Here is a 17,628-nt window from a genome sequence, read left to right as displayed (position 1 = left end):
AGGTGAAAACCATGGGCACTTAACCAAAAAGTGGGAGAATGCACTACAGCCTTTGGATCAAATGAATTTGAAGCGTTCCAACAATTTGTCCCCACACCCTTGTGTTTTACTCCTATTATATAGATATTTTTTAAGGATCCTTGTAAAAAATCAGCTAATTCGAATATCGATAAGAGCTTGATCAGTTCTCTGCTCAATTTTCTGTTAGAAATTGAACAAATACCTGATCAAACCCTTATCGATATTCGATTGAGTTTATTTTTTTTTATAAGAATTCTTAAAAGAATATTTTAAATAAATTAATCTTCTTCGATCATTTGTGTGAAATTTCGAATTGGATCCCACACAATGCGATGTGTAAGTGGTGTACTCCAAAAGATGTACCCATAGAAAGACTCGTATAATGTATCCCTAGGCCTGAATTTAATTGAGAATTTTTATAGCATCGGAACGTGATGCCACATAGCCCTCCAACACCACGCATCTACTTGGAATGCATATATTTAGTCGTGGGGCTCATGTTATCTATATTGCACCTGTAAAGTTCAATTTTGCTCAACTTTTTGTCTATTTTTTTTGTTTTATTCGCCTTTTTTAAATTTTCTTTTGATTCACGTCATATTTTTTGGATTAATTATCCATATCGACAAGATGAGTCCAAAAAATACAAAATTATGATAAAAACAACAAAAAGTTCACTAAAGATGAAAAAATACCAAGCAGTCATCTTCTTCTTCTTCTTTTTTCCCCCCCCTAAAGTGTCGTTTCATATGATATTTTTTTTAACATCAACTCATATTTTATACTATTTTTCAGATTTCTCTCATTGAGATAAATAATTAATCATAAATTACTATAAAAAGCTCAAGAAAAAGCCAAAAATATATTAGAATTTTTTTTCGACAAAAAGTTGAGAAGAATGAAGCCTAAACATGCACTATGGGCATTTGTTAGTCGGACAGATTTTATAAAATAAGGGGAGGAGGACAGTTACCAAAAATATAAGGGAAGACATGCACCCCTAACTTTAAATCGGTTGTAAAGAAGATTAAGCATCCGTTCTATTAATATTTTTATTTTTTAATTAAAAATTAAGTACTCTTACGTAGTACTACTATTTAAAAAATAAATACTTACCGTATTGTACTACTTCCTTAGGGAAACATGGCATAAGTATAAAAAACATACCAGGGATCCCATGTTGACCAAGCCACGGCCCTTGACCTTCCTGCCTTCCTCACCTCTCCCTAAAGACAGTACCCCACCGTCCTTCCTTTCTTTCCCTCCCCCGTTTTAAAACATTCTCGCTCTAGAAAAACCAAACCCTCGCACCTCTCTCTCTCAAAATTTCGATGGACAATATGCGAAGGCTCTTCTCGAGAAGCTCCGGCGACTCGCCCCATTCCTCGCCGGAGCCCTCGCCTCCGCAGTCGGTGACCGCCGGCCCCGCGCGGCCTATCCGCCTCGTGTACTGCGACGAGAAGGGGAAGTTCCAGATGGATCCGGAGGCCGTCGCCGCGCTCCAGCTCGTCAAGGGCCCCATCGGCGTCGTATCCGTCTGCGGTCGTGCTCGACAAGGCAAGAGCTACATACTGAATCAGGTTGGAAATTTTAGGGAATTTCGATATTCGTCTAATCATGCACTTTAGGGTTTTAATAATGCTGTGCAATTTTTAGGAATTGGTGTGTGTGGTTCGTGGATGCTGTATTGCTAGTTTACAAATTTTTAGGGTTTTGATTGTTGTTACTGCAGATGGTGACTAACCACCCCACAAGGGCCACTAATTGAACCCACCCATAGTGCGTAAACTTCCAGACGACCTGAAGCAAACCATCGCCTGACCCGCCAAGTAATTCATGGTAACAACACTAGAGAAGAGTCGAACCCTGCCCAAAGTTAGGCAAGGGCCCTTTCCCTTCCGCTGGAGCAAGCCCACGGGTGGTGACTTCTTGTTAATAAGCTGTTTAGTGCAGTGCTTGCAGATAGAGGAGTAGACTAGAGGATAGTGGAAATTGGTTTGTGTTCGTTTTAATTGGAGTGTGTTGCTAGTTTCGAATATTAGGGTTAAAAGTTGGACACTTTATATTCAATCTAGGTATGCAATTTAGGGTTCTAATAATACTGTCTTTGTGCAATTTGTGGGAAATTAGTCTTTAGCGGATGTAGTTCGTGGATGTTGTATTGCTGGTTTAGAAATTAGTGTTTTGATTGTTGCTACTACAGATAGTGGCTAGAATTTGGTGATTTTTCGAGAAGGTAAACGGGAAATCTTTGTTAGTATGTTGTTTAGTACTACAATGATAGCGGATAGAGGATGGTGGAAATTGTGGTAGAATGTATTTCCTGGGCTTTAAGTTATTGGTTTTGCTCTTTGGCTTTGGAGGATTTAGTGCATGTAATTCGTGATTTGTAATATACCATGGTTTTTGGTTTATGTCCGTTTTATTTGTGTGGTATTCCTAGTTTTGAAACTAGGGTTTTGATTTTTGGTGACTGGAGTTCGGTGATTTTTTTAGAAGGAACGCTGGAAAGTCTCTCTCTCTCTCTAACGGCAAAGAAAGTAATGATATTTCATTGCTAACATTTGTCAAATGCCAAATAGTAACAAATTCTTGGATAGAAAAGAACTTAAATGCCAATATTTGAATAAAAAAAAAGAAATCGCAAACTGGCGGAACTGACAAAAATATGAGGGAAGTCTTGTAGTTGAGGACAATGGGAACAAATAGAGGAGCAGACGACAGAGGAAATTGCTTTATGCCCATTTTATTTGCAGGGTGTCACTAGTTTAGAAATTAGGGTATCGATTATAGCTATTGCAAAGTGACTAGAATTTGATGATTTTTTGCTAAATGTCAATATTTGGACATTCATTTTGATAGACAGATAATGTAAACACCGAGTTGAGTCCATATTGATACTGTAACCCCTTGCATACTTGCACCTATGTAATGGATATGTTATTAACATGTTTATAATATGAAATCATCATTATTATGGTTTTGTGATGAGTGTTTTGAGTCCAGTAGTTAACAGAGGGTAAAGTAGTTATGTATATCCTTTTGCACACACTTATATGAAGGATTTAGTACAACTATTTCAAGATTGCTAAAACAAGTGTTCTTAGGGCACTCGGTGACAAAAGTCATTATTTTTACTTCTTTATTTTAGGCTCCATTTGTTTTGACTTAAAATGTTTCTTGGGGTATATTTTTCATCTAAAAGGATCAGTGTTTTGAAAGTCACTAGGCGCTATTTGGGCGGCCGGGCGCTGCGTAGCGCCTAGGCCGATTAATCGGGGATTAATTGGCGCCTAGAGATTAGTCTGGTTGTTTAGAAAAAAATTCTCCACCCCCTTCCCAAAATGACATCCCAAATGAAATCATTAAACATTCACATCAGAGAGAGAGAGAGAGGTTGTTTAGAAAAAAATTCTCCACCCCCTTCCCAAAATGACATCCCAAACCAATATATGGCATCAGAGAGGTTCAGATTGATTAGGTTTTGATCAATGGATTTTTTTCCGAACAGATTGATCTGCTCTGTATATGTTATATAAACTTCCCTAAAACCTTTATTGTTTATTAACACAACAGTTAACCCCCTAGAAAATTCAATAATGATTAATCCCGGCTAGTCTCCTAGCCGATTTATCGGACCAGCATCTAGATCAACGCCTTGGCCCCTAGGTAAGGCACTGCCTAGCGCCAATTAATTTAGAACACTGAAAAGGATCTTGGCATAAATATTTTTTTTTGCTTTTGTTTTCCGATGTTTTGTTGATGGTTGAAAACAATTTGGTCCCCAATCGAAGCTCTATGGTTTTCGTGAGGTAGCCCTATGCTTGTGTGTAAATATATAAATGTGTATATATACACACATAATAAAAATATATATGTGTGTGTGTGGCCGGTTCAAGGGACACGACATCTAACACAACTTTTGAAACAAAAGCCCCACACTAAGTCGGAGCCGTTCAATTTGTTTAAAACATGTTTTTAAGAGTTCTCGTGAAAAATCAACTCATTGAGATATCGGTAACAATATATATATATGGGGAAGTTTCAAATGAGGACCTCTTAAAATGCGGACTCCCCTTTCCCGATTGAATTTTGATGATCTGAGCCGCTCAATATGTTCAGAATGTGATTTTAAGGGTACCCGCGAGAAACTGGCAAAAAAATGCCCGGGATGGGCTTGATTTGATCAGTTTTTTATTGAACCGTTAAATAAAAAACTGTTCGAATGAAGCCCTTTCTGGTAATTTTTTTGTTGATTTCTCGCGGGTACCCTTATAATCACATTTGGATCACATTGGCCGGCTCGGATCATCGAAATTTGATCGGAAAATGGGAGAAATGGGGAGGTCCGCATTTTAACTAAAGTGAGGACCACCTCATTTGAAATGGACTTATATATATATATATATATATATATATATATATATATTATATTAGAGGGATTCCTGTTTATAATTGGATTCAGAGAAAGAGATGCAACCATACACAAGAGGTGATCGGGTAAAGGTAGGAGTGATCGCATTTTATGTCCACTTGCGGAAAAGATTTTATGGGTAAAAATGCTTCAAACCGACCATTAAGTGTAGAAGTAAGGTTTATTGTCTAGTATTGGAACGGAATTATTCCAATAAATACAAGTGACAATGTGGAGCAGGTGTTGTGTGCACCTAGAGAGGGGTAAATAAGCTCAACCTAATTCATCACCCAATATTAATCTTACAATTTAATATTCTTAATCTTACCAAGCGACAGTTAAGTCCTGTTGGAATTCAACAACGATTGAAATTAGGCAACAACGATAAGGTAAAGAACAAGTGCACTAGGTATTAATACGGAAACTCAAATCCTGACAAAACCATGGACAAAATTAGACAACCTGAGCAAATCCACTTTATGAATCTACAATCAAGGGTATTCCCCGACTCGAGATGCTAGGAAAACAACAAACAGATCACCGTCTTCATTCACAGACAATGCTATACAGCGTGTGTGGGTTTTGTGACACAATCTAAATATGAGGTGCAGAATAATTCACAAGAGAATATACTGGACTGCAATGAAAAGATTGTGACCTCAAGAATGCTCTTAGTGCATTTGAGGAGGCAGCAGATGCTTGATTCTGGATGACCTAGGGTTGTGCTTGACACTAGTTAACGCCTCGAGTACTACTTCAATGTGTGAATGTTTCATGTTATTATCGTTTATGGTGTAATTTATATTTTAACCAATTTTGAAAATCTATTCATGCAGCCAACCCCTAGAAATGGTTATTTAGTTTATTTGGCTTATGGTTTAGGTTTTAATTCGCTTTTGTTCAGTTCATGGCTTCATGCAACTCAATAATGATGCAATTCAATTCACGAAGTGCTGATGATATTGCTTGTTAATTATCTTTTGTAGTAATGCATGTTTGCTTCTCTTGTGATGCCATAATCTGAACCTATTATTGTTTATAAAGTTTTTCTAGTCACACCTATATCTAAAACTGCTGCTTTCAATTATGTGCTCTAGCTTCTTGGAAGAAGCAGTGGATTTCAAGTGGCATCGACTCATCGGCCTTGTACAAAAGGGCTTTGGTTGTGGAGTGCACCCATAAGGAGAACTGCTCTTGACGGAACTGAATATAACCTCTTACTGTTAGATAGTGAAGGAATTGATGCTTATGATCAAACGGTGTGTTTCTTTTTTTCTCGCAAGTAGCTGGTGGGATTTTTAATACTGCCCTTATTTGTGTAGATTTGGCACTTCACAGTATTACTCTAGACCAGTTTCTTATTTTTATACATCTTGTGCGTGATACTTATTGGAGTTGATTAACACAATCAGGATCTCCAATTTCCTTCGTGGTGTGTTATTTGACTTTTATTTTTGGGTTATGTTTTTTTCACTAATATCCTCAGTAATCTAATTTTTGTTTTCTTTTCGTTTGTTTCTGACAGGGAACATACAGCACACAGATATTCTCCTTAGCTGTTCTCTTATCAAGCATGTTTGTGTACAACCAGGTTTGATAAACTGATTTTGAGTTCTTGATTATTTTACACGGCATTGTCATATTGAATTATCCCTCTTTTCTAACTTGTGATGTGAGGCATATTACAAGTAGCTTGTGGTATGTGTAATTTCTGGCAGATGTTATGCTTTACATTTGGTAATGACTGCTGTTTTTGTATTGCGGTCAATTCAGATGGGTGGTATTGATGAAGCCAGCCTTGATCGCCTGTCTCTTGTTACTGAAATGACTAAACATATTCGTGTTAGAGCATCTGGAGGACGGAGTACTGCTTCTGAGCTCGGTCAATTCTCCCCAGTCTTTGTTTGGCTTTTAAGGGTAATTTGCTAACATCATTTTTTGTTGATCTGTGGGTGTAGATACTGTATTCTTACATATGCTGCTACCCCCTCCCAAAATGTGTCTGCTCCACAAAACGATGACTTAAAAACAATTGAAATTTTCTTATAACTTGAAAGTACTCCTTGACATCTAGTAATCTGTTGAAACAATTTTGATATTTTCTTGAAAAGAAGTTGTAGTATTTTTATGTTCTCGTTTTGCGGACGGGACAAACATTTTGGGACGGAGGGAGTAGTATTTTGTATGTTGGTCTCCCATACGTGTCTGGATAATATTTATCCAGTTACATGTTTGCTTGTGTTGTGCAGATTATCTATTCACTGTTTAGTTCTTTGTTGCAGGACTTCTATTTGGACTTGGTGGAAGATAATAGGAAAATAACACCCCGTGACTACCTAGAGCTAGCTCTAAGGTCAGTTCAAGGCGGTGCTAGAGATATAGCTTCCAAAAATGAGGTGATCTAGTTGTGCTCATGTCATAAAATTCTGTGGTAACTAGTGAAAGCAAAGGGGGGAAATTTATTAGATAGTGTTTCCGCTTTTTCGTGTCTGGATTTTATTTTTGGTGATTATTGTATGTTTCAGTTTTGAGCGCTTCATATTTAAAATTTAAATGCTCTTTGCTGCTGCACATTAGCAAATTCGCTGTTCTAACATTACTATACTTATGATTACTAGATTCGCGATTCTATTCGGGCTCTTTTTCCGGATAGAGAATGCTTTGCCCTTGTCCGGCCTTTGAGCAATGAAAATGAACTCCAACGACTTGACCAAATTCCTGTATGTCCCTTTCTGTTTTTATTGGATTAGACCAGCGTCTTCATGGTCCTTATCGTGGCTGTCAATAAAATATGGCTCTTACGTTCACTTTATGTTTGTTTTTTGCATATTTATTGGTCTATTGATGCAGTTGGACAAACTAAGACCAGAATTTAGATCTGGTCTGGATGCTTTGACAAAGTTTGTTTTTGAGAGGACTAGGCCCAAGCAAGTAGGGGCTACTGTAATGACGGGACCCATTCTTGCTCGTATTACTCAGTCTTTTCTGGATGCAATTAATAAAGGTGCTGTGCCTACGATAACCTCCTCATGGCAGGTACCATTATTTGTTGAGCTCTCTTTTTTTCCTATTCCCTTTGTCTATGCTCGCATGATTTCTTGTAAGTTTTGATTGTTGGTGCACTTGAAGGCTCTATGCTTTTTCAGTCTTGTGCTATCAATGCTCAAGTGTGCAAAATGCTGCGAACATTATCATGATATTGGTGTCATGTCACAGTGCCTTGCTTCCTTTGTTCCACTTGGAAGGAAAGCAAAGATAGAATGATTTCCCTGCTAAAATGGCTTAGCGTTGGCACAACCTTCTATCCTTCATGGAATATATCTTCCATGTTTTGCAGTTGACTTATAAAAGATTGATGCAAAGTAAATGACTTTGCCCATAGATTTATATGTTCGTTGGTTCAATCTTGAAAGCTCAATTGCCATGTTTTGGAGAAACTTCTCAAGAAAAACTAAAAGGAATCTTGTAGAACAACAAATTGATTCTTGTCTTCTTGTCCTTTCTTATACTTCTGCTTTATTTACGAACTTCATGCTTGTGAATTTGTACCAGTGGATGCTACAAATAAATTTTGTCTGGATTGCTTTATTTGCTTGGGAAGACTGATACTAATGTGATGCTTGAGCAAATTAGTATGTGCTAGTAATCTTTTGGACAACTTTCTTGTGGTTTCAACTGTTTTGCAGAGTGTTGAAGAAGCAGAATGTCAGAGGGCATATGATTTAGCAACTAATGTTTATATGTCTTCTTTTGACCGTTCAAAGCCGCCTGAGGAAGTGAGTTTTGTTGCTTTCAGTCGACTTGTTGGATTGAATGCTTTCTGATTGTTAGGCGATTGTAGGTTGCTCTAAGGGAAGCACATGAAGAAGCAGTTCAAAAGTCGATTGCTGCATTCAATAATACTGCTATAGGTACTGGTTCAACACGACAAAAATATGAAAAGCGTCTCCTAGACTTTTTAAGGAAGGCATTTGAGGTAATCCTTGCTTTCTTTTCCTTTTTTTCCCATTCGATCATAGAAGTGTGCAGTTTCTTTCATGCTCAAATCTTCTTTTATCTTTTTTTTTTTTTTTTGATCGGCAATCTTCTTTTATTTTGTTGATGGTAATTGTATCGTGTATGAACTGTCTGTCATTTTATGCGTAACATCCGAATGATGTATGATTACATTAAAGCTTCCAGAGACTTCAATATTAATTGGAGCAGAAGAATTATGTCCTACCCTTTAAACTTGTTTTTATGTAGTATGGCACAGTTACGTATTACTGCTGTTATTCCAAACACGTTATCTATATGTGATGTATGATTACATTAAAGCTTCCAGAGACTTCAATATTAATTGGAGCAGAAGAATTATGTCCTACCCTTTAAACTTGTTTTTATGTAGTATGGAATAGTTACGTATTACTGCTGTTATTCCAAACACGTTATCTATATGTGTAGCTCTGACCTCAAATAAGTAACTTGAGTGAGTCAATTTTTTCTCTGAATTAAATTTCAAACAAATGGAATATGTATGAGATACGACACAGACACGCAGATATGCTATTTTTCAAGAAATAGGACACAAACACATTAGGGATACTCTGTTTCGTAAATATTCAATTATAGAGGTATCTATCACCATGAGTCTGCACCCTATTAGTTGTCAAAGGCGCGCCTAGGCCCAAGGCGAGGCGACTTGAAAAAGGCAAGCAAAAAGCGACAAGGCAAGAATAGTGACAAGGCGCAAAAAAGCGCACTTCTTTCAAATTGATCAAAAAAGTGCGCTTTCTTTCAAAAAAGCACACAAAAAGGCGAGCTTAGCGCACATAACACAATTATTTTCAAAAAATAATTATTTTTTCGCATAGGTGTGCCTCTTTTCAGAAAGGCGTGCCCCTTGCCTTGTGCCTCTCGCCTCAGGCCCAACAGAACTTTGCGCCTGGGCTATACTAAATAATAACTACGGTGCAAGAAGTTATGAAGAATCTGATGGACACTGAACTAAAGAAAACGTTTTAAAAAACCTCTTCCTAACATTTCTTTTGTGTATCTATTTGCATTTTGCTATAAATTTTGAGTGAAATATAATTATGTCCAACTTGTATTCAATAATGATATCAGTTTTCAGAATGTTGATGATAATCACACGTTACCTAAGTATTTAAAAAGTGTTGATTGCATGCCAATTTCTTAGTCATAGACACCTAAGAAGTGTCCGACACATTGCAGAAAGAATATTGAACGCATGTCGGAATTAAGAATTTTATTTCTTATTTATGGACACAAAAAAGAGTATTGGAATTGGACTCGTAACACGTTTCAAGAAGTGTTTGTGTCCAACATGTGTCTGAGACGGACATGTATCCTTCTTTGACATGTCCCTGCTTCTTAGGTTTTGACAATGGGGATTGAGTCTAAAGCTTCTCAAACTGACAATTAACTTCTTTCAAGCTTGGACACTTCGTTTTGGCCCCCGTATTTCTGTCTAACACTCAACAAACATATGTTACCTGGGAATGCTTGTACCGAATTGCAAAATTTAATGTACAGTCCGAACGCGGTGTATCTTCGTTCCGAAAAAGTGACTTTAGCAATCCGAAGTTATCCACAAATTGTTCCCAATGTATCAAATGTGATAAAGTGAAAAAATGTAGAAAGTGGAGCTTTGGCAAGAGAAGATGTTAGATGATTGGTTTTTATGCTCGGAGAAATGTGGTGAGCATTAAAATTTTGGAAACTCTTTTATTTATACTAAATTTTATTGCTCAAAATAAGTACATTCTAATTTTGTAATCAATAGAAGCTTAATCCTACCGTACCACAATTTAGGGTATATGGTGTGCCACGTTCCCGTTCCTCATACCATAACAATTTGCGTTCAGACCATCCATGTTGCCTGTATAGGCGACAATAAAAATTCAATTTACCATGCCCCTTTCATTCATTAGCTAACTTCCAATACAAAAAAAAGAAACTACTATATTTACTTTGATCATAGGTATGTTACATGATTACCTTTACCAGAACGATATATTTCACGTGAGTATTACTTTTTACTGTTGCTCATTTCCGAAATAAGAACACTTATTAGTATACCATGTCAGTTTCTCTACTTGTACTGGTATAGGCATTCCTTCCAATCAAAGACAGAATGGATTTGGATTTGTCATCCAAATGGTTAACTGCACAAGGGAATTCTTTTCAATTGTGTGGTTTAGCAAAATCTGGCAATAATGAGGCCTGCGCAAATTATTTTTTTGATTGTGCACCTATGTAAATTTTGGTCTCTCTCCATTCTTTGTACACCTTAGGATATAAAGTACGACTTCTTAATTGAGTACCTAAATTAGGTTCATCTTATCAAGCGGTATTTAGTCCTGGCTGTCCAGCTTTGTGGTAACAAATATTGCTGTCATTAATCATTGAGATTGGCTGTTACTGCAGGACTACAAAAGGGATGCTTTTAGGGAGGCATACTTACAATTATCAAATGCTATACAGAACATGGAAAAGGAACTGAGATCAGCTTGCCATGCTCCCGATGCAAAAGTGGACAACATTCTTAAGGTGAGTGTGTGACTGTGTGTTAATATGTTGCGTTTTTTGTACGATTAAAGCAAGGCAGGCATTCTCATTCGTTATACTTTTTCAATCTACTCTTTTGTCATTGGGTTTTCTTCGAGTTAAAATGAGATACCTATTTCTTGCTGTAGTCATTTCTAAATCTCAGTAATTATGGTTTTCTGAATTTATCGTCTAAAATGTTTAATTTGTCAATAGTTTTCAAAATAGAAAGCCAACATTTTAACTGAAGCTTCAAAGTGAAACATTTTTTTGCTGACTAATGAACTACCTTAAAAAATTGGGTTGAAATTGGTTCAGGGCGTCTGGATTTGGGGACAATTGACCACTGACTCGAAGTGGTCAGCGTCCCTGATTTGAAAAACACCAGGACCGTCTTTTAGATTAGACTGGGCAGGTTCGAGTTATATCAAGTCAGTCTGGTGGCTAGGGATTTCGTTTGGTTGCTCACTGTACCCAAATCGGAGGGAGAGAGTGGGAGAGCTATGAAGTGGAAGTCATAACCATAAATTAGAAATAAAGCTCCAAGATTAATTGTAAGTTGTAACTTGTTAGTTAGCTAACTACATAATAGAGGCTTTGCAAAAGCAGCCCAATTGTCTTGGAAGTCGATGGTGATGGACGCCTGATTGTTGATGGTCATGGCCGAAGCGCAACTTGTGTAGATGGAGTGCATTAAGTTTTTTAGTTTTGTTAGTGTGATCATACATATTTACGGCATTAAGTTCTTCAAGTTAAAAGTTAATGCTTATTTCAGTGTTGGTATGGTTATGAACATGATACGCTGGGTTCCTTGTAGAATTAGAAAATAGAAAGATTTGGAATTCTTTTTGGTCCTTGGAATATAATGTGGTTGTATGTTATGCAGGTTCTTGATAATATTTTATCAAAGTATGAAGCATCATCTCATGGCCCAGAAAAATGGAGGAAACTGGCCATCTTTTTAAGACAAAGGTTAACATCATCCTTTGTTACTTATTTAATGTGTTTTGAATCTTAACTAAATATGCGCGTGTGATTCCCAGTTTGGAAGGTCCTATCCTTGATCTCATCAAGAAGCAGATAGATCAAATTGGATCAGAGAGGAGTTCACTCGCCTTGAAATGCCGCTCAATTGAAGATAAGATGGGTTTGCTTAACAAGCAATTAGAAGCTAGCGAAACGTATAAATCTGAATATTTGAAGCGTTACGAGGATGCTATAAACGACAAGAAAAAGCTTGCAGATGATTATATGAGTCGGATAACAAATTTGCAGAGTAAATGTAGTTCACTGGAAGAGAGGAGTTCTAGCTTATCAAAATCATTAGCCTCTACCAAACACGAGTCATTGGATTGGAAAAGGAAATATGAACAGGTCATTTCGAGGCAGAAGGCTGAAGAAGACCAGTTAAGCGCAGAAATTGCGATTCTGAAGTCCAAGAGCAGTGCTGCAGAGGCAAGAATGGCTGCTGCCAGGGAACAATCACAGTCTGCCCAAGAGGAGGCAGAGGAGTGGAAGCGGAAGTATGATATTGCTGTCAGGGAAGCAAAAGCTGCTCTTGAGAAGGCAGCAGTTGTTCAGGAACGCAGTAATAAGCAGACGCAGCAGAGGGAAGATGCTTTGAGGGAAGAATTTTCTTATACCTTGGCTGAGAAGGTGAATCTCTTTCTTCCTCTGATTTAGTAATTTCTTTTGCAGTGTATTACCTTTGTAGCAGTTGATGATACCGGAGTGTTGTGATTTGTTTGTTTATTGTTTTTCTTCTTTTGGTGATGAACCTGCAGGAAGAGGAAATAAAGGATAAGGCATCAAAGATTGAATATGCAGAGCAGCGCTTGACAACTTTGAGTTTGGAATTGAAGGTGAGTTTTGGGCTTTTACACCATTTGGGAATAATCTTTTACATCCTGCACACGTTTGTTGCTTTTTTACCTTGCAGGGACAGGAGCAATTGAGTCCCCTACTGTTTTTTATATGCTAGTTTTAGTCTGGCTATTCTTTGCATGTTGATAGCATAATGGATTTGAATTTCGAATAGTGAACGTTACGTATTGTCCCAGTGCAGTAAGATTTGTCTCTCTTTGAGGGTACTGCGGGATATTTGGTAGTTCAAATTAATCTTTTTTTAGTACCTTAGGAAAAATATATAGCAGATGTATCTTATGCCAGCATTTACCATATTACTGTAAGAAGACTCCAGTCAGATTGATCTGTCCGCTTTACATTCCGAATGATATGGATGTGCACATATATTCATCCCTAGCAGTACTCATCTCAATTTGCCGATTTGCATAGTAGTGTTGACATGTGCTCTATCATTACCACAGGCAGCTGAGTCAAAGATAAAGAACTACAATTCAGAAGTCTCTGCGATTAAGCATGAAATTAAGGAGTTAGGTGAGAGATTAGAAGCTGCAAATGCTACAGCTCAATCATATGAAAGAGAAGCCCGGATACTGGAACAGGAAAAAATCCATTTGGAACAAAGATACCTATCTGAATTCAACAGGTTTGAGGAAGTTCAAGAGAGATGCAAAGCTGCGGAGAGGGAAGCCAAAAGAGCAACTGAATTAGCTGATAGAGCACGCTCAGAGGCTGTCACTGCTCAAAAGGACAAAACCGAAATTCAGCGTGTAGCAATGGAAAGGTTAGCCCAAATTGAGAGATCAGAGAGGCTTATTGAAAGTTTAGACAGGCAAAAATGTGACCTGGCGAATGAATCCGAGAGATACAGAGTTGCTGAACTGGATGCTATTTCAAAAGTCTCAATGCTAGAGGCAAGAGTCGAAGAAAGGGAGAAGGAAATTGAGTCGCTATTAAAATCTAACAATGAACAGAGAGCTAGTACGGTTCAAGTCCTTGAGAGCCTATTAGAGACTGAGCGAGCAGCTTGTGCAGAAGCAAACAATAGAGCAGAAGCACTCTCTCTTCAGTTACAATTAACACAAGGAAAACTTGACTCGCTTCAGCAAAAATTGACCCAAGTTCAACTCAACGAAACGGCACTTGGTAATAAGCTTAAAACGGCTTCTCATGGGAAACGGCTAAGAATTGATGATTTCGAAATGGGTGTGGAATCGGTTCAGGATATGGATGTGGATGACACGGCAGTTAGAGGAAATAAGAGATCGAAAACTATGACTAGCTCCTTAAAGGGCCAACAGCCGGAAGATGGAGGGTCGGTGTTCAAGGGTGATGAGGATAATCACAGCCAGCAAACGAATTCAGAAGATTATACAAGGTTTACTGTTCAGAAACTGAGGCAGGAGCTGACAAAACATAATTTCGGTGCTCAGCTGCTTCAGTTGAGGAATCCAAACAAGAAAGACATCCTTTCCCTTTACGAAAAGTGTGTGCTTCAGAAATCATAACATCTCATACGGTTGACTATTGTTGGAGATTTGCCTGCATGGTACTGGGAATTGGTTGATATACAGGTTATGAAACATGTACATTACCAATTCTCGAGAGTGTGTTTCATGGAACAGCATTGGCATTTTGTTGAGCTTCCACATCTTTCTGTGTGTTGTCAGAATGTTCACCATTAGGTTTTGGGTTGTTTAGGGTGTGTACTTGTGTTTGGGGTGTCTTTTGTGTAACTACTTTTGGTAAAAAATTCATTAGTCTCTGTATTTATTCCGAGGTTTACAATACCCTATCAACACATTCTCCAAAATGTGTGAAATTTCTGAGAGGTTATGGCAAGTCTGGAGTCTGATTTCATTTTTATTTGTTGTGTTTAGTGCTCCAATTGTGTGTGACATTTGCGAAGAAAAGAAAACTAATGCTTTTAATGTGCTATTTGAATATTGGGAGAATTAAGGCCAACGACAATTAGTTCTCTCTCTTTGGTTTCATTAATTAGAGGAAGCCTGGTGGAAATTACTTTTTATTTTCTGAACCTAGAGGTAAAAGCCCAAGTTTGACAATCGGTTCAGATCATAATCAAACTGCAATGAACTACTTGGGATGGTTTTTGACTGTGGTTATGATTTGGGTTTTAAGTTTGAAACAAACGACCAGTGTGGTTTAGGTTTCAGTTTTATATGGTAACTGCCCCAAAACGGAACCATAAGTGAACCGCAGTATAATGATGAAAATACCCTACTATTATACATATACGTATAATATTATATATATATATATATATACACACACACACACACACGAATATGAACTTTACGTTGACAATTTTATGTTATTTTGTTGGATATTTTGGTATTTTTGAACTCTGTGGATTCACTCTCTTCTTATCGTCGTATTTTGAAAATGGATTCACATTGTAGTAATTACACCTATTATTATTTACATTGTCTATTTTTTTTTCTTCCCTTTTATCTTGTTGATTAAGTCAACTCTCGTCTATCGCTCACATCTGTCCTATTCAGTCAGTCAATCCAATGAATCGCTTTCCGTTTCTCTTTTGCTTGATTAAGAATGTTGACCACTGATTTTGGTGAGAACCAAATCGAATCGGTAGCCAACGGTTTTGGTTATGATTTAGGCAAAAAGAAACCCACTTGTTTTGGTTTCGATTATAAGTTTTGGTTTTGGTTTTGATTTTGGTTTTACAATTTACTCGAACCGAACCGTTGTTATCCCTAGGTGGACAACCAAACTTTTGGTAGCGTGCATTTCATTTCTTTACCGCATGATAGATAAGGCCCATCCTTGACCAAAGCATGGTACTCCCATTAACTACAGGCATCAGATTTTAAATTTTCAACATGAAGTTCATCCTGCCAGTTCCTTCCTGGACAGGGCCGGCCTAATGTATTTGGATGCCCTAGGCCAAGTGATGGAATAGTGCCCTACATAAATTTTTTAATTTAAAAATAATAAACAAAAATACTTTTCTATATATAATTTTCATTCATACTATTTAACATGGTAAATATTTTGGCCTTAATGGCTTGTACGGTTGCAATAATATTCAGTAGACTCAAGTTTGAACCTAGACAACTTATGTAAAAGAGCAAACACTTTACCATTGAACCATCAAAGGAATTTGTATTATAATTACATACAGAAAATATATATACTTATCTAGGAAAGGGGTGCCCTATTTTTGATCCAAAATGTGGAGGCCCAAAGCGGCGGCCTCTTGGACTCCCCATTGAGCCGGCCCTGTTCCTGGAGTGGTGTTGAATCTGTTGATATGTGCAGAGAGAGAGAGAGCAGTCCTCTCTGGATAAATCTGACAAAGGGTCAGTTATGGCTTTTACCTAAGTCTGTTGACATGGCATAAATACTGTAAGGGACCAAGGGTAAAACTTAAAACTCAGTCCAGAGAGCCAGAGAAAATCCACCTGTCTTAGTGTTTGTGGTTACAACCTGATCAAGTGGGGGTGATGCAAGATTTGTGGTGGAGCCAAGACAACAACAGAAGGGCTTTCTTATTGGGCCTACTTCATGTGGACCTTAGTTCACACCCACCAGAAGTACAAAAATATACCTACACAGGCAGCCCAGTAATCTGAGGGTTTGAACCTAGAGCTCTATTATAAGGCAATGAAGGCTCCTTCTGCTCACTAGATAAGCTAAGGAGAATGGGGAAAAAAGAAACTCACTGCAATGCATTTTTACATTTTCAAACAATTTTATGCACTTTTCACGCACTCCAACATCAATTGTCAACCTTAATAACGACCAATTGGGATAACTTCAGCATTAAGGCTAGTTTAGCTGTCATCTTTGTACACTTCCACTCGAAAGGTTTGAGAAGTCAAGTTTTGTCGAATACAAGAATTGCCAATTATTTCTTCGGTAGATGGTTTCATTTATTATTCCACAATCATGGTGTTATTTCTCGGCTTCTTGTGTACTAAGCTTGATTTAGTTGTTTGTGGACTTTGTAATTCTCACGATATGTATCAATGCAACTCTCCAATTACCTAATTTTATCGTTTCCTGTTTATTTTGCCATTGTTATCTCATTTTTCTGTAAAGATGTTGATTTGGTTAATACTGCAACACAAAGCTTTAGGTGCATCGTGTTAGGTCACTATCCAAGTCACATATTATGCGTGCTTGAGTGAGAGTATTAAATCATTTGCCAAAACATCTTAATTAGTGAATTCGCGATAATGAGAACTAAGAGGGAAGAGTTGGAAAGACTTTATGACTTATATAAGAACTCATGACTTTATTCACATAATCCTTCAAAAAGTCTTTGCTCCGGCTCTCAATCTTTGTATTTACAATAATTTTTTTTATTTTGGAAATTTTTGAAATACGCTTTCACATTCGTACTCCTGCGCATTTTTTGACTGAGCTCATGACCACTAAAAATGCTTCACTGTTTGGATGTTCAATCATTAACAATGGCTCCTCCACGAATAGTACAAAACAATATGGGACCGACGTCATGAATCCCATTGTCCTTTCACTAGAAATCGTTTTCAATACGTACATCAGTCCAATTTTCTTTTCTTTTCCCTCCATTTCGGAAGAACCACCAAACAGAATTCAAGATTCTGACAACGAAATCAATACTGTTAAGGAGTACTTTCCCGTCTCAAATTTCTTGTTCACTTTCACTATTTCGGACATCCAAAAAATTATTTACAATTTTAGATGTATAAATTTCTCGACTAGAAAGCCATTATAATTTCAAGAACTTACAATCTCTTCTCCGTAGATTT

General features: G+C 37.4%; 1 protein-coding gene across 1 annotated transcript; it reads left to right on the top strand.

Annotated features, from left to right (window-relative positions):
- Positions 1 to 1,183: 1,183 nt before the first annotated feature.
- On the top strand, positions 1,184 to 14,713 carry LOC131315966 (uncharacterized). The gene is made up of 14 exons (XM_058345222.1): positions 1,184 to 1,601; positions 5,533 to 5,694; positions 5,961 to 6,026; positions 6,209 to 6,352; positions 6,718 to 6,831; positions 7,054 to 7,155; positions 7,286 to 7,471; positions 8,122 to 8,211; positions 8,277 to 8,411; positions 10,865 to 10,987; positions 11,871 to 11,956; positions 12,028 to 12,640; positions 12,769 to 12,846; positions 13,312 to 14,713. Exons 1-14 carry the CDS (start codon positions 1,353 to 1,355, stop codon positions 14,353 to 14,355), a joined length of 3,192 nt encoding a protein of 1,063 aa, XP_058201205.1. The 5' UTR covers positions 1,184 to 1,352; the 3' UTR covers positions 14,356 to 14,713.
- The last annotated feature ends 2,915 nt before the right edge of the window (positions 14,714 to 17,628 follow it).

Source organism: Rhododendron vialii, chromosome 2a, assembly GCF_030253575.1.
Source record: "Rhododendron vialii isolate Sample 1 chromosome 2a, ASM3025357v1".
Classification (NCBI taxonomy): Eukaryota; Viridiplantae; Streptophyta; class Magnoliopsida; order Ericales; family Ericaceae; genus Rhododendron; species Rhododendron vialii.
The sequence above is the reverse complement of the archived record's forward strand: the minus strand, read 5'-3'. Positions and strand labels throughout refer to the sequence as shown.